Raw genomic sequence first — 25,147 nt, 5'->3', positions numbered from 1 at the left:
AATACACACCAGTCAAGATTTTGTGAATATCTAGGTCCGACCAAAATACATACCAGCCATGAGAACTGAATATCTTGGTCCGACCAAAATACACAACCGTCAAGAGTACTGAATATTTTGGTCCGGCCAAAATACACACCAGTCAAGAGAACTGAATATGTTGGACCGACCAAAATACACACCAGTCAAGAGAAATGAATATGTTGGACCGACCAAAATACACACCAGTCAAGAGTACTGAACATATTGGGGCGACCAAAATACACACCAGTCAAGAGAACTGAATATCTTGGACCGACCAAAATACACACCAGTCAAGAGAACTGAATATTTTGGACCGACCAAAATACACACCAGTCAGGAGAACTGAATATTTTGGTCCGGCCAAAATACACACCAGCCAAGAGAACTGAATATTTTGGACCGATCAAAATACACACCAGTCAGGAGAACTGAATATCTTGGTCCGGCCAAAATACACACCAGTCAAGAGAACTGAATATGTTGGACCGACCAAAATACACAACCGTCAAGAGTACTGAATATTTTGGTCCGGCCAAAATACACACCACTCAAGAGAACTGAATATGTTGGACCGACCAAAATACACACCAGTCAAGAGAAATGAATATGTTGGACCGACCAAAATACACACCAGTCAAGAGTACTGAACATATTGGGGCGACCAAAATACACAGCAATCAAGAGTGACTAAATATCTTGTCAGACAATCGGATTGTAGAATGTACGATCCGTTGTAAATAACAGAACATGTTATATATAAATACCGTAGCATAACTCTTTATGTAATAGGATTTGTTCTGTACACACATACACATACATCACACACACACATACAGCGCACACACACACACACATAAGGTTAAATTGTTACTAGTCCAGATTTTGGCTTTGGGCTAACTTCACCCCGATGTCTATTCTTGTTTATCTTCTGCATAGAAATAGTACATTTTTCCACTACGAACTTACTTTTATCCATACTTATCCATACTTTTATAGGGTATGAATATTGTAAACCAAAATTGTTCCACTTCCATGGAACTACGACTACCACAAATTATATTTCGAATATTTATAGATTTTTGTTACGAGTCAAAAGCATCCAAGTTCGCTGAAGTCGGTTGAGAAATGATATGTGTGAAGTATCTGCGAAAAAAACCCGTGAATTTTAAATGTCCAAAATTTGTTTAATTGTAGCTTTTCAGCTACTTTTTGTACTCACCTTAAAGTATAGTATAGTATAGTTAAAGTATAGTTTCCACAGTTGTAAAATAGAACAAAAGAACTGTCACGCAAACGGAGTGGAAATTGAATTTATTTCAAATTTTTACTCTGTTTACGTGACAGTTCCTTTGTTCTATTTTACAACTGTCATGTAAACGGAGGCTAAACGAAGTGCTCTTTTTAAGTGGAAACTATACTTTAGTTTCCTCTTATCAAAAAAGTACTCCGTCTGAGAGACAAAATTGATTTTTTTCAATTTTTGCTTTGTTTATTTGACAGCTTGCTCAATAAATTCAATGTTTAAATACATATAATTGTTCCACTGTCACTAAGAAATTATTTTCCCACCTAAAACACCTTTGTTGTAACTCTGTCTGTTAGACTATAAATATTCAAGCATCAAATTGTATTTTAAGAATATGTGAAGCGTATGGTAAAGTTAAATGATAGTTTCTCAAGCCATTCATTCACTGACAAAGTCTTTTGATGTTGAATTTCAAAATTTATTTCCTTACATATGTTCAAGCAGAATTGTTACAGTTTCTGTGCAATTGTAAGATTTGACTTTATCCGTGTAAAAATCGTGTTATCTTCATAGTCACTTTTCAGAAAATAGCTGATACACCGAAACAGAACGTCACGACAGGGAGTAGCTGACTTCCTAAATTGTTCTTACACAGAACAATGGTTTTGACTTCTTTGTTATTTTTCGGACGTTGCGACTTGATTCTCCGGTGTCTTTGACCCCTTGTTTTCAATCAATGAAACGCAAAACACAGCCTTACTGAACTGAACTTTTTCATCCATGTTTTTGATTTTATTCCCTTCCTGAAAGTGAGAATGTTATACAATCATGATACCACGACAGAGTAAAGTAAAGCAGGCAGGAACAGACGACAAAAATACATTCAAAGGAGGGATCTAAATCCCCTTATAATCGTGCATGTATTCGTTTCATGCATTTGTATTAGTAAGCGTTTTGCCCCAAAATTAAACTACTTATGAATTTAGGTCTCTCGTCAAAATCGACTGCTCTTGCCTGGGCTACTTTACTCTGCCGTGATGATATTCAACTATAAAGTTGATAGACTTTGTATTCGTACGATGAAATTGTGTGACTACATCAAGGCGAGATATCAATTCAGCACGCAAGTTTCCTCATGCTGAAAACAAACGAGGCATTCAAAACATGTTTTGGTCCTTGTTTTCATGACGAAATTGTCGCAACTGTCAAATAAAGTTAGAAATTTCTCTATCGAAAATTACGATTGCTGCATTTGTCGATGAAAACTAGAACCAAAACGCGTTTTCAATGTCTCGTTTGTTTTCAAGCAAAAGTGCTATTAGTGACAGCTGCCAAATAGAGTACTATTTTGTATGAAATTTTATCCCCACTCTTTTTACAGTGTAAAATTTTGTATGGAGCACTGTCAAGTTTCAATACCCTATTTAGAGTACTAATTTTGCTTGAAGTGCGTTGCATCCACGTTAAAAAGAAGTTCATACAAATGAATGAACGAACGAAACATTTAACGAAACTTAAGTGAACTTGAAGATGATCTATTAGCCGTAAATGGCTTTTAATGAGGTCTCTAGCGAACAAAGATTGAAATCAATTTATCATAGAAATCTTTTAATCTGTTAATAATTACTTCGTCAGCTAAGTTTTCGGTCTGTCACCTATTTCGATATCTGCCAAAAGTTTTATTTGAGATATTTGTTAGCTACATTAATCTTTTTCTATTAATTAGAGTCCAGTGCAACGGAAATGAAAACCGGAAGAAACTTGCCAATTTTTATTTCTTGAGTCGTCAAAGTTCCCTGACAATGACAAATTGAGTGCATCTTAAATTTGAAAATTTTTGAAATTTCAGAGGCATTCAACTGAAGCAACTTAATTTTTTTTAAATAAAATTCTTGAGAGCTTGTTGAATTTGTTTTTATACATTATATTCAATTCGTTCAACATCAACACGAATATAATGAAAATGAAAACTTTGTTTTTAAAGCCGCAAACAGTTCAGTGAGTACTCGGTTTCAACGGGAAGGTACCAAATGTACGACCGTTTTTGATATGGATTCTATGATTGTATTCATTCGAATAAACAAATATTAAACTTTTAGAAGTGCAAAAAGTGAATAAAACCAACTTGCCCCCTAGCATGGAATTCTTAGCTAAAAAGATGGTCATGATGGTAAGTCTAAAAAATATTTTAGTTGAGAGTTTTAATGCAGTGGTTTAAGTGAGTCACAAAAGTGGTTCAGCACCTCGTTCAGCACAATCAAAACAACACTTTTACATACATCGAACCTCGAACGTAATCTCAATTAAGTCATTTATTTGTATAAGATTTTTTTAACGTGCATGACATTTCAAACGTCCTTGAAGATGTTAAAGTAGATGAAAAACTTTTTTATGAAAAGTGGTTACAATACAGTAATAAACTCTCTAAATGACCGTGTTTTTCTAAATTTCTTATTTCTCTTACGTGTTGGTTTATTTTATTATTATTTACACTTATTTACACTTATTTACACTTATTTACATACATATAACGATTACATCACAACTTCTCGATCACAAAAGAAAATTATAAACTCAGGTTCGATACACTTTATACTCTTTCGACGTGAAGGTGAAGCACTATGATGATTGTGATTTGATCCAATTACAGTCACTGAGAATCCTATAAGGAAAGTTCGGTTGGCCTGTAGAGGCGTCACAATTTTTTTTAAGTACTTCATTCCTTGCGCTCTATTTTCAAGTGACATAACTTCACTCTGGTACATATCTATGAAATGTCACAGCCGTGAAGTTGTTTCACAAAAAAATAGATCGCTGACGTTGATTTTATTAAACAGCTGGGACAAAAAACTAAATTCCTAAGATTAATCAGTCATAATGACTTCGTCAAAATATACATCACACAAAAATGACTGGTAAGATTGATTGTTCACTTGATTTAGTTCACTAGATTTAATTTATTTTACATGCTACATGCGTCGAAAACCGTACTTTTCATGTTTGAAGCACGTCTTTCGACGCCCTCAGCATGTAAAATCCATTACATAACTCGGGATAAAAATGAAACGTCTCGTTTTCGTGTGTTTTTTGACCTCAGCTTCGCCTCGGATCAACAAAATTCACACGAAAACTCTACTTTTCATCTTTTTATCATTTGTCATGTAAAATACTATATAAAACAGGACGGAGATATCACATGGAAAAAGTCACTGCTTTGCCGAACTTTTAACTTCACCTTGAACCTGAAAGTCCTGTAAATGTCTTATCGCACTGTTTCCCTTGAACTAAGGTACAACTGATCACACTCTATTATACTTTACAACTGTATAATCCCATCACTTAAGTTTGTTTGAAACAGACTTTCTTTTTGTTTCATTCACACTTTAGGTAAAGGACAAAAACGTACATTACCCATCGATGTAATATACTGTAGATAATGAGACAAGAAGAACGAAATTTCGGAAATACAGCGCACATAGAAGTGCAAAAAATACGAATCACAACACAAAACGAAGAGAAAAAGGAAATTGAGAAATACAGAGTTTCAATTATTTTCAAATATTTGTATGACATTATTTCGCGCGCTTTCTCAAAACGTAAGTTACGAATTGGGAAATTCCAGCGTAAGTCGTGTTACCAAATAAAATTTTGTCTCTTTTTGATGTACGAATACGCACCAAAGAAAATGCGAAAAAACATACCGTAAGTCATGTTACCAAATGTGACTATGCATATTGTAGAGCGCCATCGCTAAGATACAATGGTGATGTTGTGAGAGTGAAAGAGAAAAAATTCTGTCACATTTACGCTGGAATTTCCTCGCATAAAGTTGCTACGACATTACTTATCTACACAATATTTTATCTGTCTAGAACAATAATCTCGAGCTTATCCCTCTAGGGAGTTTTTGTTTATCTCGATATATCTCAACAGATAAAATATGATATGCACCTATTGCCAGACAATAATGTCCTACACGTCAAAATATCAATCTTGGCAACAGGTGCATAATATATAATATCGATAACATTACCTAATGATCTCTTTTTATGGTCATTAACTGTTTACTGCTTTCAATTAAATTGGCGCCACAGCAACATTACGTTATTGCAGGTACATATATGATGAATACAGAACGCGTAAGATCTGCGAATTAGTCGAAATTACCTGTAACAGTGTAGTATAGAGTAGATATGTGTGCGATATTTTGTTACGAATTTATTTTTCGGACGATGAAGACGATGTCTGTATATAATTTTGTGCTACTAGAGTGACGTCGAAGTCAACTAAACAATATAGTGACAATAAATTGAAATAAAGAATGGAAAATTTGTTTGATTTTAGAATATAGAACATTAGTGAAGTTACAATCTTTGCCAAATGAGTAAGCTAAGTAAGACAAATGGCACTAATGTGAATGTGTGGTGAAGATAGTTGGTCCGCTTCGCTGCACTCGTTTCACAAATATTCACGATCGGATATATAAAATCACACATATATTCAATTTCGGGCAGTCATTACTCACTTGCTTGGGAAATGTATGTAACATTACTATTGAAAAATTTCCGTTAGACTAATTAGACAAATTAGTGTTTTTGCGCCACTCGCTCCACTATCATCCATAGTTTTCTTTTACTTAAAAAAATAGTAAATTACTTACCAATGGGGCAAATGAGGAAAATGGTACTTCATGTGCGAAATTTATGCGATCGAGGCTAAGCTGAGGTCGGTAAACACACAAGAAGTACCATTTCCATCATTCACCCCATTGCTATTGGTATTTAATTGAAAAACATGAGGTAAAATTTTGGATCCGTGCAGTAAAGTTAACTTTATCTCATCTCTTCGAATAAAAAATATTTAAAAAAAGAGATTTTCCTCAGATGCATGGTAATTATGGTAAATCCATAATACAGTGACAAATAGTATTGTCGCGCCATCAAAGCCGTTTAAATTTCAATGAAAATGTGGCCAGCTAATTATATTATGTCTCTTCCTATTCAATAATTTGAAGAAAAAAAAACCATTATGACAAATCCGTTAAGTCAGACTCCTCCCACTCATTAGATAAATGACAGATCTTGAACACTAGAACAAATTATTCTTTTAACTTTCAGTCGCCTGCAGTCATTTCAGTTGTCAACATAAAGTCGATTGTTAGATTCGTTTTGTTCTGTATGCTGAGTGAATAAAGTTAAATTAAGCTTTTCGTTACTAAGGTGAGATCAATAAAATTATTTCAAATTCTTTATTACAATAAGCCTATCGACATTGGTGAATCATAAAATTATCAAATCGATCCAATTAATTTGATCAAAGTGTGTTGTTATGTAGAAGCTGCTAAGTGTATAGATTGTGGATTTGAACACTATTTCATAGAAACCTCAATGATTGACACTGTTGGCAAGTCAGTCACTTCTATCACTTCATCGAACAATATTTCGATCGCTGATTTTTGTAGTAGTGACGAATTTCCACAATCTATTAAAAATGTAGATCAGAGGAGTGAGGGTGTAAAATTTTCGAAAATTTGCTAAAAATTTGAAACTTTTTGTAAACATAGGCCCTGACCAAGGTAAATATACTATATTTTCCTAGACACTGACACTTAATTATAAGTTGATGCGTCGATAATGGATTTGAGTGATATTTAACAAAACGGTTGATCTTGTGTCAAATTCCTAATTGATAATTGAAAATAGGGAAATGCACTTTGGAACCTAAAGCTCAAATGTAATACATTTTTGTATGATTCTATTACATACGTTGACAGTAAATTTCGTCTATTTTTTTGTTAACCAACTTCACTGCAATGACATTTCATGGATATTTTGGCAGAGTGATATTATTTCACAAGACAATTGACGCCTGAAGTACGGTCGAAATTCAAAATAGAAAGTACGTCATACTTTCTAACGCAGCGTCATTTTCATACAAAGAAGCGTTGAAACTTATTTTCCGGTTCAAATTCTCATCAAATCGTTCACTTGAAATTCAAATTTTAAGCACACTTAAGTATAGTTTCCACTTAAAAAGAGCACTCCGTTTAGCCTCCGTCTACATGACAGTTGTAAAATAGAACAAAGGAACTGTCTTGTAAACGGCGAGTAAAAGATTGAAATAAATTCAATTTCCATTCCGTTTGCGTGACAGTTCTTCTGTTCTATTTTACAACTGTCATGTAGACGGAGGCTAAACGGAGTGCTCTTTTTAAGTGGAAACTATACTTTACGGCGACAAAGAATGAAGTACTGACCACTCTACTGGCCAACGAAGGTTTCTATTTGAATATGCGAAAATATCTGTCAACAGATTGTATTGCAAACAATGATTCATATCGGCTGTTTGGAAATTATTTATCAATTAAGAAGAATCATGTCTCCACCCTGACAATAATATCAATGAAATGTCATTGTGAAGAGGGTGTTCATTTGCGCTGTCATTAGTTATATTTCATAACTTGCACTTTACTTGTTTGTACGTATCATTTTCGATCACAACAATTTATGGCCTGTAAGACCGTTTAACCTGTCACAGACGGCAAGCATATTAACAGTTTTACTGTTCAAACTATTACTTCATTTGATCGAAGATTTACATAGATATCAATCAAATCTTTCAGAAATCTTTTACTTCATTTGTTTCGAACATGCTTTTTGCTATATAAGACTCTCATCAGTCAGAGCTTGTCGATTATTTGTGCTGTCGTTGTCTATCACATATGACAGCCGTCTGTAACAAGTTAATTTTAAAGTTGCAGATCACCCCATTGCCGGCTATTGGTGGCTATAAAATACTGGGTCAGGCAGATTTGCTGTTGATGACAATAGCCGTCAAAAGATACCAATAGCCGGCCATCGGGTGGTCTGTAACTTTGATTAGCTGCTAATAGACGTCAATATAGACGTCAGCAAATAAACGAAAATAGATACCAATAGACGTCAAAAGCTACAATTAGACGCCAATAGTCACCAATAGGAAGTAGGTGGAACAAGATTGGCTCGCGAATTTTCTCTCGCTTGACACTCAGCTTCATACAAAGTCATGGTACAGAGTTTCTCGAACTACTGTCCGTCTCGAAATTTACTACTTAATATTTGCACCGTTGGTGATTATCTACCTGGGACTATTTTTTCGAAAATTTGGAAATATTCAAGAAAATAAGGGATCTGACAGATCTGCGCTTTAACAAGTTTCCACTTGCAGCAACACATTGGAGGAATGGGAAATTGGAATTTTAAACGGATTACAAGTGCGAGAACATAAACAAGTTGAAACAATTGAGGTTGTGATACAGTCTACACGTTATAATACATATGCATTCGTAAATATCGTAACATTGATGTGGATCAGATGTGGACATCGTGTGTGGATTGAATAAGGAGAATAAGGTTGTAAATTCTTATTTTTCCTCGCCTGTATTCATTGTCAGTCATTTATTTACCATATCACGTCATGGGCACTATGAAAATCCATTTCTTTTATAATTATTGTGATCGTCCTGTTGGCATATCTTTAAATCCACTTTTCTTCAACTCTTTTCCAGACATGAACAGCAAAGAGATTTGTAAATTAGCTCCGATCGAAAAATGCTGCCAAATTACCGAAACGACTCTACTCCTTCTCGATGACATGGCCCTATTCGCAATTATGAAATATCTAAACATTATCGCTCTATCACATCTATTCGCAACATGTAAACGTCTGAAAATCCTCGTCTGTGCGCACGTTCAGAAACATCACACGAACGTGCATTGGATGCGCTATATGAAGTCGGAGGTTAACTCGATCGGACCCAGGGAATCGGAAGAAGTATTTAGAAATTTCGGCAAATACATCAGGACAATCAGATTGACTTCGTGGTCCAGCTTTGAATTTTATGAAATTTTACTGTTAGTGGCACAGGAATGCACTCACATTGATACGCTTATTTTGGAATCGGTACGAATGAGCCGACCGCAATTGTTATGCGATCCGTTGATCAAGCTAATGTTTAAAAAGTTGAAGCGTTTTGTGTTAAGCGGATGCTATTGGCAGGGCTGGTGTCCGCTGAATAATTTTTTCGGTGACAACGAAACATTGGAAGATCTTGCTGTGACAAATTGTTGTGCATATAATGGACGCAATTATCGGTTACATATGTCTGGATTTCGATCGTTAAAAAAATTGCGACTGTTGCGTTGTCGAAATGTTGTGACGGGAAAGGAGCTAGTGGCCTGCTTCGAGAACAATAACATCAAATCCGTTATGCTGAGCGACATTGGCAATGTGCACGTTTTTCTGGATAATGTAATCGAGTGCCTCTCCGACACCGTCGACGATCTTTCCGTAGATTTTTGCAACGAAATTAATTCTAATCAACTGTCACGCCTGAAGAAACTGCGAACACTTCGACTCCATTGCAACACACATACCGATATGGACGAATTCCTGTCCAACGTCAGTACCGGCAGCGCAATAGAAGAGCTTTTTATTGTAAGAGTGTGCATCTCGAGCCAGACAATAGAGGCTTTGAAACAGTTCAAGAATCTGAAAAGATTAAAAATGGACCGCAGTTTGAATTCAGTGCCACGCCAGTTCTTCAGGGCTATACCAAAAATTCTACCTCAACTTCAACACTTCGTTTATACCAACAGTACCATTAGGGACGAAGACATTTTGTACATGTTTAACTTGATGCCGCAATTAGCACGACTGTGTTTATTCGGATGCAATTCGCTGGCGACTGAGACTTATTTGGAAATGGCTGACATTCTAGAGAACGATTGGCATCGACCGAAAGTTGAGTTCATACTACCAAAATTTGAAACCGTAAAATCCTTGCAAGACGTTAAAAATATAAAGAAAAAACTGTGGCTACGAACCGACATAGCAGTGATATGCCCAAGGAGTCTGTGACTCGGGCTGTTTAGTTTAAGAAAAATTAAAAAAATTTATTTATTTTATGTAGTTGAGCTTCGTGTAAATATTGTAAATATTGTTATTATTAGATTTATAAGAATGAAATTAAAACGCCCTGTGCTTTCAAAACACCAATCCTATTGGAAACATTTATTTCAGAGAACGCACGTCGTATAAAACAGTCCGAGAAAACTGAGAAGTCACTTGTTCAATCAGGGCCGAAATTCCGAAAAATATCTGAAAAATTCCGAAAAATCATTTCCGAATTTCTTGTAACTTTTTTCAGAATTAAAATTCTCTAAAGTAAGCCGTAAGCCCTGTGTTCAATGCTTACAATCCAACTCGTTCCAACACATTCGATATCCACGAATACAGATTTTTAATAAAATCAAACAAAACAAACTTAAAATTAAACACGAGGGGTAAACCACTATTTTGTGATTAACATGGTTAATCAGTTAATCTGTTAATCAGAAACATAAGTTTTGTGAATCCAAACGGTTAATCGGTGATTAACATTGATTAACCGCTATATTTTACGTTTATTTGTAGTTTTGCGACGATTCCCCCGGTCAAATGTTCGTTAATCAGCAATTCGTCATCATGTTAATCACTGGTTAATCATGTTAATCATGTTAATCACGTCAAAAAATAGAGTGGTTTACCCCTCGATTAAACATCGTTTGATAAAATATAAAATATTTCATCCAACTGTTCATCGTTTACAAATGTTCCCATTATACGGGCAGCATTTGCCCTTTGTATTGCGAGGCTTATGCGTTGCGTCAGGTATTGCTTTGATCGTGGTTCTCCTGTTGACATTTTAAGAAGATTTCCCAATTTTCCAATAAAGTCGAAAGCCTCCGCGCACCATGGTCCCAGTGTTTCACATGAAAAAGGTAAAAAGATGTAATTATCTTCAACGATTTTTTTGTAGTCATTACATTTTTCTGTTGCTCCTCGTCGCGCCACACTGCCAGTTCTTAACGATGATGAATGTACGTATGAAGGCGCGAGCGTATCTCTTATCGTAGCATCCCATACGAGCATTTTACCATTGTACCATGGGACCGAAGTAACGCCATCTGCTCTTTTTCCACTGTCTCTGAAAGTTTGCTGTTCGAGTCTTGCTGGGATATTGGCTGATCGAAGACCTCTGCACAAAATGTTGTTCATGTCGCTGTGACAGGCGTGTCTTCCAGCACTATATTTACAGGACAGGCCGTGAATTCCATTCTTGTCCACTTGGGCTCCACATTTGCACTTGTGTGGTATGCAAATGTCACATCCTAAACGCAATGCAACCGAGATACGAAAAGTATTGTTGTCGAGTAGACTTCCAATTTGTCATGATGGTAATACGGTTAACCAGGCACTAGATTCCTTTGCAATTGAAGCGTTGTATCGTGCTTTTTGTTCTTCGGTTGACAGCGTTAATGAATTCACGATTTTTTCAATGGAGATGATGTCCCATGCTTTTTGGATCATTTTGTTTTCCGGTATCGTGAAGCAGTGTTTCAGGATATAGAGAGCGACGTGATGTTTCAAATTACTGAGACGTTCAATCAATGTCGACAGCTCAATTTTCTTTTTCGCCAGAATTCTTTTCGATGCAGTTTCTGTCAGAGGTGCTCCAAAGAGTGATTTATGCGACAAAGTTGAATGCTTGTGGAACAAAAAAACCTGTGTTGGTAGTACCGAATTTGAGCTAGTTAGCTGTCAAAATGTATGAGACTTTGTAGCTCCTACAGCGCTTCAACACATCGCTACACCATCGTCTCATAAAATTTTGACAGCTAACTAGCTCAAATTCGGTACTACCAACACATAAAATTTTAGCCTATGTTTTTCTTCTACATGTCGTATATATGTGACAGTTAGGATCAAAAGTCGGTCTATTCCATCAAAGTGACGTCTTAAACGTCAAACCAAAATTTTTCTGCCAAATAGATAAGAAGTCGCTTATTTTTCCTCAATTCTTTCAGTGAAAGAGACTTATAGAAAAATAAACGATTTTGTAATTATTTGGCTAGAAAATTTTGGTTTGACGTTTAAAACGTCACTTTGACAGATGGAATAGACCGACTTTTGATCCCAACTGTCACATATCAAAGTATATAAACACTGAAGGTAATGCAGACCCTCAGCGGATCAGAGAAATTTCGGATCCAAACTTTCAGGTGAATTCATTTTCGTATGTTGTCGAACTTAGACTTGTGCAAAATGACGGCGCAAAATCCTTCCAATTCACCACTAAATACAACTTGATGCAAACGAATGTTGTATTTGTGCAACAAAACGCCGCTAAATCGTTCTAAATTCACCACTAGATGCAACTTAACGCAAACGAATGTTGCACAAGTCTAAGTTAGACAACATACGAAAATGAATTCACCTGTTTATATACTTTGTTCAACATTATGAAGCTAAAGTTCACCTGAAAGTTTGGATCCGTGTGTAACTCTGAATTTGCATTACCTCAGTGTTAAAATACTTTGGTATATATCTCTCATTCATATATGGTAATATATACGACAAAGTCGAATATTCGTGGGACAAAAAAGACTGTGTTGGTCAATGAATGTACAAACCAGGTATGGTCTGTTCATACAAACCGGAGGACATGGCGATTTCCTATAAACAAACTCACCTCTCATGAGAGGTGAGTTTGTTTATATGTAATCGCTATGTCCTCCGCTCCATACAAAGTTTGACATTCAACCATTGTGTTGACGTTCATTGGTGTTGGTAACACTGAAATTGAGCTAGTGTTGTATGTGGAAAATTTAGCGTCATCTAGCGTAGCTTCATTTAACTATGAAATTTAACAAGGAACACTAGCTGAAAATCAGTGTGACCAACTGAGGTTCTTTTGGCCTATGTGTTTCTTCTACATGTCGTATACATCTCTCATTCATATATGATGCTTAACAAGTACATTCATTGATTAGAGTTGCCATACCAGGGCCTATTTTAAGGAATTAATTTCTTATTCATTTTTTTGACTTATTTACTTCCAAGGCCACATATTGAACAACTTCTGGTATTAAAGCTGTTTTCGACCATGTGTAAGCAAAAACAATTTTGAATAATCATTCTTAAGATTCACGAACAAATAAAATTTGTGAATTTTCTGAAGTTTTAAGGAATATTTCTGAATTGTTGACAGCTACTCTACACGAGTTTGGTCGTTGTGTGAGTGTAATTTCACGAGGCTCCCTTCACTTCAGCCATGTTAGATCGGCTAAACAAAATTATTGAGTCACTGATCAAAATATTTTTTTTCGAATATCCCTGGTAACCCCTCGACGTGACATACTCACCGTACTAAAATGGGTTGTGATAGTAGTATACGTTGAATAAATTGGTTTATTGAGTCTATATCTCAATTTCAATAGATCATTGAAGTGAAAAATCAAAAAGAAAATGTTGACATTGGCGCTGGCGATCAGTTTCGACGGCCAAACCATGAACTTTCATCACAACCCATTGCTATACGATTTGACAGATAAACTGTCAAATAAATATTGCGAATGTTGAAATGTATGAAATATAGATTGTGGAAATTCTTATTATCACTACCGCAAAAATCAGCGATGGCACTGCCTTCGAGTCGGACTTTCGAGATACGAAATTTAAAAATCAAAATCATTTGTTAGGAAATTAAATTTTCGATCACATTGTCCATGAAAATATTGTTCGATGAAGTGACAGAAGTGACCGTCTTGCCGACAGCGTCAATCATTGAGAGTCCTGTGAAATAGTGCTCAAATCCACAACCTATTGGCTACATTGTGCGTACGATTGTGGCACGGGCATAATTCTTACCAAGAACAAAATCTAATTCACGCCGTAAATGTGCGTAAAGTTTGAATTTCAAGTGAACGATTCGATGAAAAAGTGAACCGAAAAATAAATTTAACGCTTCCTTGTATCAAGCAGATGCAGATACGCGGGTGACACACCAAAGTTGATGATAAAATGGAGGATTTCATACAAAAATTCATCTCCTATGATGACTGTCGTCGCCGTGATGATGTGGTGAATTTTATTTACATGGAAAATCATCAGAAGAGGTGTGTTCCCGCTAACCTCCCCAAGTATACAGCCTTGGAAAATGACAAGGTAAATATGGGACCAGTGGCGTGTAGAGGCGCCACATTTTTTTCATAGTACTTCATTCTCTGCGGCTTATTTTCATGTGAACCAACTTCACATTTGTCATTACAGAACAAATGACACCATATGAAGTTGGTTCGCATGAAAATAAGCGCAGTGACAGCAGTAATTTTATGACAGAATGTACTAAAATAAGGGAAAACCGAGGGGTAACTCACTTCTAGATTAAATGGATTAAATGGTATTAAATGGATTAAATGGAATAAAAATTGGATTAAATGGATTAAATAGGAAAAAAGTTCATTTTACCAAATACTGTAAAAGTCTTAAAAATTGTTGATTTTGATCGAACCACGTACTACAACTCATACTACAATGTTAAAAAGCGAATGAGTTTTTGGTGTAAAGTGGATTAAATGGATTAAATGGATTAAATAAATTTAATACCATTTTTCACAAAAAATTTTTTTCCTATACCTCACGAGTACTTAAACGAGCTGGGGATCGTGCAAATCTATTTTTCGCAAATACTTTACAAATTTTTCAGGTCGGTAGCCTAATTATTTCGGTAAAACTAAAAATTTTTTTTTGGATTAAATGGATTAAATGGATTTAATGGATTAAATGGATTAAATGGAAGTGCGTCACCCCTCGGGGAAAACTCTATTTCATTTCTTCTTATAGTTTCTCAACATCATTCTCTTATATGTGCGGAGGTAATGCCATTCAAAGCAAGGTCTAGGACAATAGTTCGATGCTAATGACACCTTTTTTTAAATGATTGACTACACTGACAAAAAATATTTTTTCACATTACCTGTGACAGATAATCTTTCCAAAAAGATTACCTGCAGATGGTAATGTTACGAAAAGTTAGCTGACACAGGTAATGTTACAGAAATAAATTATCTGTGACTGGTAACGTGCCCCAAAGTTTCCTGTTAGTAGGCTATCTGTGAAGCATTACCTGTGACAGATAATGTGTCCGTCAAATGTTAGCTGTGGCAGGTAATGTACATTATCTGTGGTGGGTAACCTACATTAGCTGTGACTGGTAATGTTTTAGCTTATATCCACAATAAAACTATGAAACGTTACGTACTGAATGGCTCAGTGACAACGCACTAGACTCATGATCTGAGGGTCCCCGGTTCGAATCCAGCGCGTGCAACTTTTTTTTATTTGCAAATTAACTGTCGAAGTTAAGCTTTTACATTACCAGTCACAGCTAATTTTATAAAAGATTACCTGTCACAGATAATGTTATGAAAATACATTACCTGGGGACGTACATTACCTGTGACCGCTGTTTATTTTTCTGTCAGTGTATGATTTACTTGTGTTTCAGAAAATATTGTGCCTATCGCATAACAGATGGCCCAGGTTTCTAAGCAATTTTGTGATTTTAAAGAAAGGTTCCATGTTTCAGTCAATAAAATCTGCGAAATGAAGTCGATGTTAGCTCTTTTTCTAACCTCTATGAGAGAGGGAAAGAGAGAGCATTAATTGTTGCTTCCGTTCTCTCGTAATAGAAACGCTTTTTATGGCCTAGTTTGGCCGCTGTTAATGGCTTAATTGAGTCACTTTTAAACTACGTAAATGGTGAACTCGCACACGCAGGTTTATTGCTTCAAATGCTGTTTAGCCATGTCATCGACTTAATGATTCCTTTTACAAAATTTTGGTATCGAAAAATCGTGTGCGAGTTCACGTAGTTAAAAAATGCGTTGTTTTAGCACCGTGTGCCAAATTACCCCACACCAGCCATAACGAAGTGAGAAAAATTTCCTAAAATAAACCGTCCACAACAGATGCGTAGCGTATACAACTTTTTCATGTAAGGTAGCCGATAGCCCGAGAAAAAAAAACCGTTTTCGGCACCGACACATGAAACGGACACTTTGGTCTCACTACGTTCACAAGTGAAAAACATTCTATTTAAAGTTTCTACAATTAATAGTATATTGCTCCACGATGACAGTCAGTAGCGATGGTAAAATGCTTTACAATTGCAGTCCTAATGGTGTCAAGACGCCTACATAACGTGCTATCATACGCATCAAACACAACTTACCGGGCGTTGATATGTTACGAACTTGTTACCGCCTTGATTTGGGGAGGTGTTTACAGCTATTTTGCAAATACCGTTACGCGCAAAAAATGTAAAAAATATTTTCAGTGAAAAACTTTTCAGATCAGCGACTGTAAGTTTAAGTATTCCTGGAAAACGTAGATTTGTTTCCATTCACTCAAATAATTCTCAATAGCATGCAATATAATCTCGCTCTATTTTAAAATTGAGCAGAGCAGGTAAAACAACGGCAACAACTTGAACCATTAATTACCAGTTTGCTTCTGCATGATTGAAAAGCGAATGAACAAAATATATAAAACAATGCATGCCCTTCGGAATATTTTTTTTTTTTTCAAACTACGGAGCTTAACTCTACGAGAGCACAACCATCATCATCGAAAAAGCATTTTTACAGATGAAAAACCGTTTTTTTTTTCTGAATAAGCAATGAAAATGGCACATTGGTTTTCCAGTACACATTTAATTAATTTTATCCACGAAATGTCATAATTCTACTTTCTACTCGAAATTACTTTGTCGAGGATGCTTGAGTTTGATATTTGCTGTTCAATTTTGTTTTTCCACTTTTTCTCTGTTTAACTTCTTCGCTTCAGTTTAATTTACATTAAGGCATCTAGTTTTAATTCAGTTCCACTAATTTGGCTTCGCTGCAAAAGTTTTCTCATTAAAAATATTTCTTTGTTTTTGAAATTATTGCATTGCTTATATTTACCATCGGCGGTAAGGATACACATTCTTTTGCATTTTACTATTCAAACACAAAAAAACTAAGAAAATTGTTATTGACCCCTTTTACTATGCATCTACCATTGCTGGTCAACCAGGGCCAACCAATCATTTGCCAGATAAGTAACAGACTAAGGGAGTTTATTCCAAAGTATATAAACACTAAAGGTACCACAGATCCGCAAAAACACAATGAATGTTCAAACCAGGTATGGTCTGTTCATACAAACCGGAGGACATAGCGATTTCATATAAATAAACTCACCTCTTATGCTACATATACAAAGTTTGACATTCGACCATACCTTGTGTTAACGTTGGACACAAGTAAAATCGAGTAAATTCACTTTGTTAGGTTGCATCTCAATACTCAACACAGAAAATTTTATACTTAGCAACGCAGTTCTGACAACATTATTACGCCAAACATCACATATGCAACATTATAAATCTTATATTCACCCGAAAGTCGGGATCCGTATTTCTTGCTATTCCCTGCAAAGTATATAAACACTGAAGGTAACGCAAATCCACAAGAACACACGGACCCCTACTTTCGGGTGAATATAGTTTTGATAATGTTGGACACAAGTCAAATTTATTTTGTTAGGTTGCAACACATGCCAAAACTCAATACTAAACAACACACTTCCAACAACATTATCACGCCAAACGTCACGGATGTGTGGGATTTGCCTGGTTACCCAGGGATCCTGATGAGTATAATAAAACGCCGAACGGAGACTTCGTTGTCAATCAACGCTTTATTAGGAACTAAAATCATTACAATAAAACAGTCTTTTATACACTTAACTTTTCTGATATTATGCAAGTGGAACTCATGTTACACTTTCATGTTTAAAAACTCTTTTCACGGAAGTTTAACATTGTAATTAATAATATTCGTTTATGTTGCACTTTCGTGTTCTCATTACTTCATAATCAAAATAGTGTCATTGTCTGACTTACTTTATGCAATAGTCATTCTAGGCCACATACCACACTCGGCCACTCGACTGTCTAGTCGCCCTCGACAGACACAAAAAATCAATTAAATCAAAATAAAATCAAAAAATCAAAATCAAATTCTCGTTCATCTTTGGTGTCAGAAGTGGGATTCATCTAAACAATCAAAAGTCTCATTTCCTCATAAATTTTTTTACAAATTTAGACTAAAATCTATCATCATAATATCAAATTCTCAATTCATTTACAACATTTTCAGATTACTTCATAATATTCAATTAAAATTTTGAACTCATTAACCTCAGCAAAACAATACTCGTTATAATCATATAAATTTGCATCATTAATTATATAATCGTAATCAAAACATCAAAAACTAAAATTTGTGTCACTCGTAAAAAATTTTCTTTCTATAGTTTAATATCACGTCGTCATATTTTCTTTCTCATCAAATTTCAATTTCACATATTAAATATGTTATGTTGTTGCATCAAAAATTTCATTACCAAAAAAAAATTTCATCGTCAACAAGAAATATTTTATAAATCGTGTGGTAATTATTTTCGTAAACAATGTTCATATTTTTACTTTACGTTAAACAAATTTTTTTTCCAAACATTAAGACTTGTCGCTTCATCGAAATAATTTTTTCTCTATTCTCATGAATGTAATTCACAAATTCCAAAATCTAAAATTCAATCATCAAAAAACTTCACTCTCGTAAAAATAATTCACATCTAATTCAAAACCATTTGTATACTTTAAATAGCTATTTATTATAGTCAAAGGCATCAAATCGAATTTTTCCAAATAATCAATTTCAGGTAACAATTGTCCAATATTCACTAAAACCCAATGTTATTAATTTTTATCAACATAAAATTAATTCGAACTATTTCATCTCTATTTTTTTTTTCACGTCTATCAAAAAAAAAAAAAAAATCGTCATCAAAATCAAATAAAAATGATCATATTACTGAATTTCCTCGTTGTGTTTTCCCATTACTCTACAAATACATATAAATCGTACTGTCAATAATTGGCCAACCTCAACAACTATAAATTTTGCATACATCAAAATTGTTGTTCTCAGCCTGAACTTAATCAAAATAACTTTTATAAAAATAACTTCCAACAATTTCACTAATTTCAAATTTTTCATCCTTGTAAAAATCCAAAAAATCGAACTTATCGACCAAAATCTCTAACTCGTCTAATTCTTCAAATAAAATTTTTCTCAACATGATCAAAATCGTTACTCAACTATTTCATCAAAATATCAATTCGTCCGGAAATTATTTTCATCAAACTAAAATCATCATTTTTGCATTTTAGCAATTTCACTAATATTTCTCGCTTATTGGAATCTCACGAAACATTTTATTTCTACTCGCAAAAATGTTTCCATAATCACTTTCATCGAAACAAAATCATTTGGAATTATCACACACATCAAATAAATTCAAATTATAATTCATCGTTTTTCTTCAATCAAATCAAATTTTCACTTCTCTACTCAAAGAACGATAAGAATCAATTACCTCGCTCCGTGTTGTGAATCACCATCGTTGTTCAAATACCATAGTCGTGTCGTCGTATGTAGAATTGGCATTGAAGTTCTTGTTGTGTTGTGATTCGTCACCATCGTAAAATTCAAAAATGATCAGTAGAGTTCCCATCAGCGTTCGAACTCTGCTCTTCGTTATCATCATGATTCCACCAAAAATCTCCATCGTGTGAGCAGCTCTTCATCATTTGAACTGTTCTTTGAGATTTCCATCGTGTGAGCAGCTCTTCATCCTTTAAACCCAGCTCATTGCAAACCGTCTCGTACTCGTAGTTTTATCAATATGGAATCGTTCATGTTAATCATGTCCATATTCATATCTTGCCATCGTTGTTTTTGTGAATTTTTCCCGTTGCGTGTGAATTTAGTGTAGCCAGAAACTAGCATCAAAATCTCCGTTTTGATATTCCATCTTGTGTGCGTTTGTGACTCGCACTTGAATTGGTAAATATCCACCATCATCATCGTAATCATCGTAATCTGTTGTAAATATCACCATTGCCAACAATATTCTCGTCATTCTCGTACCGTCGGTAATTTGCACGTCATTTTTCTCGGAACCACACTTAAAATCACAGAACTACTTTAATTTATTCACTACTTTCGAAAAACTTTGGCCCAATCGAACCCCTGTATGGAATTCGACCGGTTTAGAGCCCCCATGTGGGATTTGCCTGGTTACCCAGGGATCCTGATGAGTATAATAAAACGCCGAACGGAGACTTCGTGTCAATCAACGCTTTATTAGGAACTAAAATCATTACAATAAAACAGTCTTTTATACACTTAACTTTTCTGATATTATGCAAGTGGAACTCATGTTACACTTTCATGTTTAAAAACTCTTTTCACGGAAGTTTAACATTGTAATTAATAATATTCGTTTATGTTGCACTTTCGTGTTCTCATTACTTCATAATCAAAATAGTGTCATTGTCTGACTTACTTTATGCAATAGTCATTCTAGGCCACATACCACAGATGCAACATAACAAATCTGGTATTCCCCCGGAACTTGAGGTCCGTATTTCTTGTTATTCCCTGAGGGTTTACGTTACCTTCAGTATGTATATTTACCTTGATTCCCTGATGGTCTCATTGTTTATATACTTTCGTTTTGGTTTATTCGTGTGAACAAACAATACCTCAAGTCAACACATCACTCATAATCCTTTTAGTCTAATATGCAAATGAACTGCTGAAGAAGAATAAGAAGGATTTTTGGATTGATGACAAACTGAAGAGCTCAATGGAAATCCATTGTATTAAACCTGTATGTTGAGCTGCAATTGTGTGTGTGTGTTTGTGTGTGAATGTAACATCGATATTACATAATCATATTGCGTAGGTCACTGTAACCAAGGTAAATATAGTGAGGAGGTAATGACATATATAACCGAATCAGATGTGCGGTGGCACGAAAGTTCGCGATACAAACGCCATCTCATCCCTTCGTTGAAAGCAAAAAATGGAATAGAAAGTCGGGCCATCTGTTGTGAGATAGCGAAAATATTTTTGTGAAATACAAGTAAATCGTAGTCAACCATTTTAAAAAAAGATGTCATTGGCATCGAACTTATGTGCTAGGCCGCGCGTCTGAATGACATTACCTCCTCACTATATTTACATTGACTGTAACCGCAAAACTTTTAGTTCGTAATGTTTCTACACATGAATGTATCACGTTTATTGCTGACAACTGTTTATTTATTTATTTATTTATAGTTCCAACGAACAGGCCGAAGCCCAATTATACATTGAACTAAAGTTAAATTATAACTAGAAAGTTGATACAGTAAAATCTAAAAGATTAAGAAGAAAATTAAAAATTTAGAAATTGAAAAAAAAGTATATGGACATGACGGGGAAATTCTAAAACGGGTACAGTCCCTTAACCATTGGCTTATATTCGTTATAAGACGAATTGAAAATGTCGTTGAGCCGGAAATAGATATTATGGTGGTGTTGCATGCGGTATACTGGTGAATTAAGTTGTATGTTCGACGATGGCGTAGGAAGGCAGAATAGATGAAGACGACTTTGCCGAGTAAACCGTTGAGGTACTTGAGGTTTGATGCGCGACGATAGACTAGTGGCAATTCTTCCATGAACCAGTTTGTACAAGACCATTTCATCTAGCTCAAGGCGACGGGTTTCTAATGACTTCATTTTCAAGTGTTCCAGTCTAGTTTGATAGTCGGGTTTAATCCAGTTGAAACGATAATACAGCATCCTCGTAAATTTACGTTGCACCTTCTCGATTTGTTCTTTATATTTCACATAATAGGGGTTCCAGATTGTACTACAGTACTCCAGTCTGCTCCGAACATACGTGTTATAAAGCTTGATCAGGCTAGCCGGACGTTTGAAGCTCTGAGTACTTCTAAAGATAAATCCAATCAATTGATACGACTTTTTCGTGATTTCATTGACGTGAGCAGCGAAGCTTTCTTTACTATCAATACGGATATTTACGGGTTTTATAAACATACCCAACTTATACCTACAGCATATATTTAAACACTTGAATTTAATGCAAATCCACAGCGGACTCAGAGAAAATACGGATCCCGACTCTTAGGTGAAATGATATTTGTAATGTTTTCAAAAGCTTTACAACGACATCAAACATGCTATACATGGCTCACAACAAGTGTTTATCACGACATTTTGTTTGCAGCAAGGTCACTACCAAGGTAAAATATAGTGAGGAGGTAATGCCATTCAGACGCGCGGCCTAGCACATAAGTTCGATGCCAATGACATCTTTTTTTTTAAATGGTTGACTACGATTTACTTGTCACAAAAATATTTTCACTATCTCACAACAGATGGCCCGACTTTCTATTCCATTTTGTTGCAAGATGTTGCGGAAATCCGACAAAAGACAAATATTTTCCAACAAAGAGCTTTTATTTCGACTCAGTTTTACAATAGAGCACATTGTTTGAAATGACAACTAGTACGTATATACACGGAGGCAAAACGGATGACTGTGAGGCCACCTCTAAGAATGTCAATTCAAAATTATCCGCACCTTAAAAGTATGTGAAATGAAAAATTTCATTTTTCGATTTTTTTTTTCATATTGAAATCTTTGAGAAATTTGACATGGTAATCGAATTACCAGCCAATACTAATCGAAGTATCGATAAAACATTCGAGTGAAATCGATTTTTTTTTGAAAATATCGATAATCGATTCTGAGGAGGAAATAATCTGTCTTTTATCAATCGAATGAGTTAACGAACATGCTTCGTATTAATTGTGTTATATCACGGCATAGTAAAATAAACCAGGCAGGAGCGGTTTATTTTCGAAACGTCAAATAAGGGATCTAATACACTGCATGAAAATGAACTCAAATTAACACTGACATAAATTGAATAATTTTATTCGCAAAAAATAAGGCTAATAGATTTGTTCAGGTCCTTAGTCAAATCAAGCGCTCCTGCCTGGTTTACTTTGCCGTGATTTATATCGAATATAAATCACGATGCACATCTAGTGTAGGAATAATTATTACGTATCTAATAACGATCGAAATGAACAACTAATGAAAATTGGGATTCTGCCGAAACTGATGTTCAACGAAATTAATTTAAAATTTTTGCGTGTACTTCAATTTTCCATACTGATGCCGATTGGTGACCACTTTTTGGTGCTAAACTACAAATCATAAATGAGCAAAACAATATTTGTCTACTTATTTCATGTTATGTTTGCGGATAATGATTAATTCTAAAGCATTTTGCATAGTCCAATGCGTTTTTAATTATCATATGAAACATTCAGTAATATTCTTGTAATGTGCAATTTTATGAGCACACACTGTGATGTATTAAATATTATCTCATTACCTGTCGAATTTAATGATTTTATTATTGGGTTACACACCTGTCATTTGTTACAGTTGAACATTGTTTTCAAAAAGAAAAGGTTCAAAGTTTTGATATTCTGGAAACGTTCCCTTGTCGGTTGTTTTCGCCGATGGCGCCATCTGTGTTCATTCTCTTCAAGTACAACATTTTCGTTTTTCATAGGCAAACGAGGCAAACGCAACATAATCAAGGGGTGAACATCTTTGTTATGTGTTGGTTGATTGTTGGCCGAGTCATTTACAAAAGGAAATTTACAAAACAATTAACCTAATTGCACCCATTCGCCATGTGTAGTGTGACGCACTTTTTATAGACACTTCCGAAACATTATCTTTCCGCAACCGAATCACAGGACCTACTACACGCTTTCAAAACAGATAGCCTGCTCGAGCATTATCCCCTACGTGATAGTTAATATTGCGTTTACATGACTGCTTTTCAAGAAGTTCAATATTTTGAGTCCTTTTACAATGAGGAATTCGAGAAAAAGACTGAGCTCCATGAGCTCCATACTGTCACTTGTTGTTATCAATTACCTAATCGTGTATATGAAACTAACATTTAGACAAAAAAGACTTCCCAGATAACCAATGACAATTTTCCAGCTACTTTCGACGTTTCAAATAAATGTTAAAACAATTTCTTAAATCATCGAATCCAAACAGTTGATAGAGTCATCTTTTCAACATCGTCGTTCTCTGTAATTTTGGTACACAGGTAAGAAATGAACTCAAATTACTCTTTCGAAGATTATTTTCGTGCAGACAATAAAATATGCAATGGATTTTGTCGAGTTTTACCTGTATGATGTGTTAGTATGGGTTGTGTGTGTACTTTATGCTGATTGTATAACGTTTTGCTGACAGTACGCATTACCATATTACCGTTTGCATGTAGTGTAGATGCCTTTCGTGCTCGTTAACATACGAATACATGGCATCCATAGAAAGGATTACAACGATATTGTAAGGGATGTAAACAAAATAGTGCATTTGCGAAACATACATTATGGTATACCTACTTTTACAGCTTGTACGGGATGGCACACACAAAACTAAATTTGTAAAATAAATTTTCTCGAGAATTGAGATTCTCAGCAGCATATTTAATGCAGTATTTACAGCTTCGCAAGAACGTATTTTTCTTTTGCCAGAAAAACCAATAAAATTATGGATGCACCGATGCACGGAACAAATACGAAATGTTGATAAGAAAACATTTTTACGAGTGAAAGAGGATGCGGTTTCCCATTAAAGGGAAGTAATGTGAAGATTGAATATATTATCAAATGTCTTTGTAAATTTTAAAAGGAAGCCAGGTCGGATATTGAACGGAGATGAATGTAATATAAGCTTCCTTTGAAGTGCCGTTTTTTTTGCTTCACTAGTTGCTTCAAAACTAGAACGCATGCCAAGTTCACCGACGATTTGAATATGTCAAGCATCAAATTATTCAAAATGAAAACTGTGAGACAGCGGAGACAAGTTTAAAAAAAAAAGTGTGATGGCTCGTCGAAGTCTTTTGTGATTTAAAAGAAAAATTCAACTTCTTCGATGATCGTTTCTGCCATTGGATTCTTATGCGATTATTGGTGGATAAATAACTATTTCTTAATTTGAGTC

At 35.1% G+C, this 25,147-nt stretch overlaps 1 protein-coding gene and 1 long non-coding RNA gene across 3 annotated transcripts; one reads left to right on the top strand and one right to left on the bottom strand.

The window, feature by feature from the left end:
- Nucleotides 1-4,888: 4,888 nt before the first annotated feature.
- On the bottom strand, nt 4,889-24,674 carry LOC119069697. Its single transcript, XR_005086379.1, has 3 exons — nt 24,661-24,674; nt 17,660-17,664; nt 4,889-5,020 (listed from the first exon to the last, which is right to left on the bottom strand). It is a non-coding gene; the product is annotated as an uncharacterized LOC119069697 (long non-coding RNA).
- LOC119069692 lies at nt 6,400-10,183 on the top strand. Of its 2 annotated transcripts, XM_037173821.1 has the most exons (3): nt 6,421-6,489; nt 8,477-8,661; nt 8,817-10,183. In XM_037173821.1, exon 3 carries the CDS (start codon nt 8,819-8,821, stop codon nt 10,166-10,168), a length of 1,350 nt encoding a protein of 449 aa, XP_037029716.1. In that variant the 5' UTR covers nt 6,421-6,489; nt 8,477-8,661; nt 8,817-8,818; the 3' UTR covers nt 10,169-10,183. The 2 variants fall into 2 exon arrangements, with proteins under 2 accessions (XP_037029715.1, XP_037029716.1); XM_037173820.1 differs by lacking the exon at nt 8,477-8,661 and having other exon boundaries at nt 6,400-6,489.
- Nucleotides 24,675-25,147: the final 473 nt, after the last annotated feature.

This window comes from Bradysia coprophila (genome assembly GCF_014529535.1).
Source record: "Bradysia coprophila strain Holo2 chromosome X unlocalized genomic scaffold, BU_Bcop_v1 contig_39, whole genome shotgun sequence".
NCBI classification, from domain to species: Eukaryota; Metazoa; Arthropoda; class Insecta; order Diptera; family Sciaridae; genus Bradysia; species Bradysia coprophila.
Note: the sequence above shows the minus strand (reverse complement) of the source record. Positions and strands in the feature narration are given on the sequence as shown.

Bases quoted from the DNA above. Each gene is read 5' to 3' on its own strand.
- LOC119069692 (XM_037173820.1), top strand. From the start codon at position 8,819: ATGAACAGCAAAGAGATTTGTAAATTAGCTCCGATCGAAAAATGCTGC.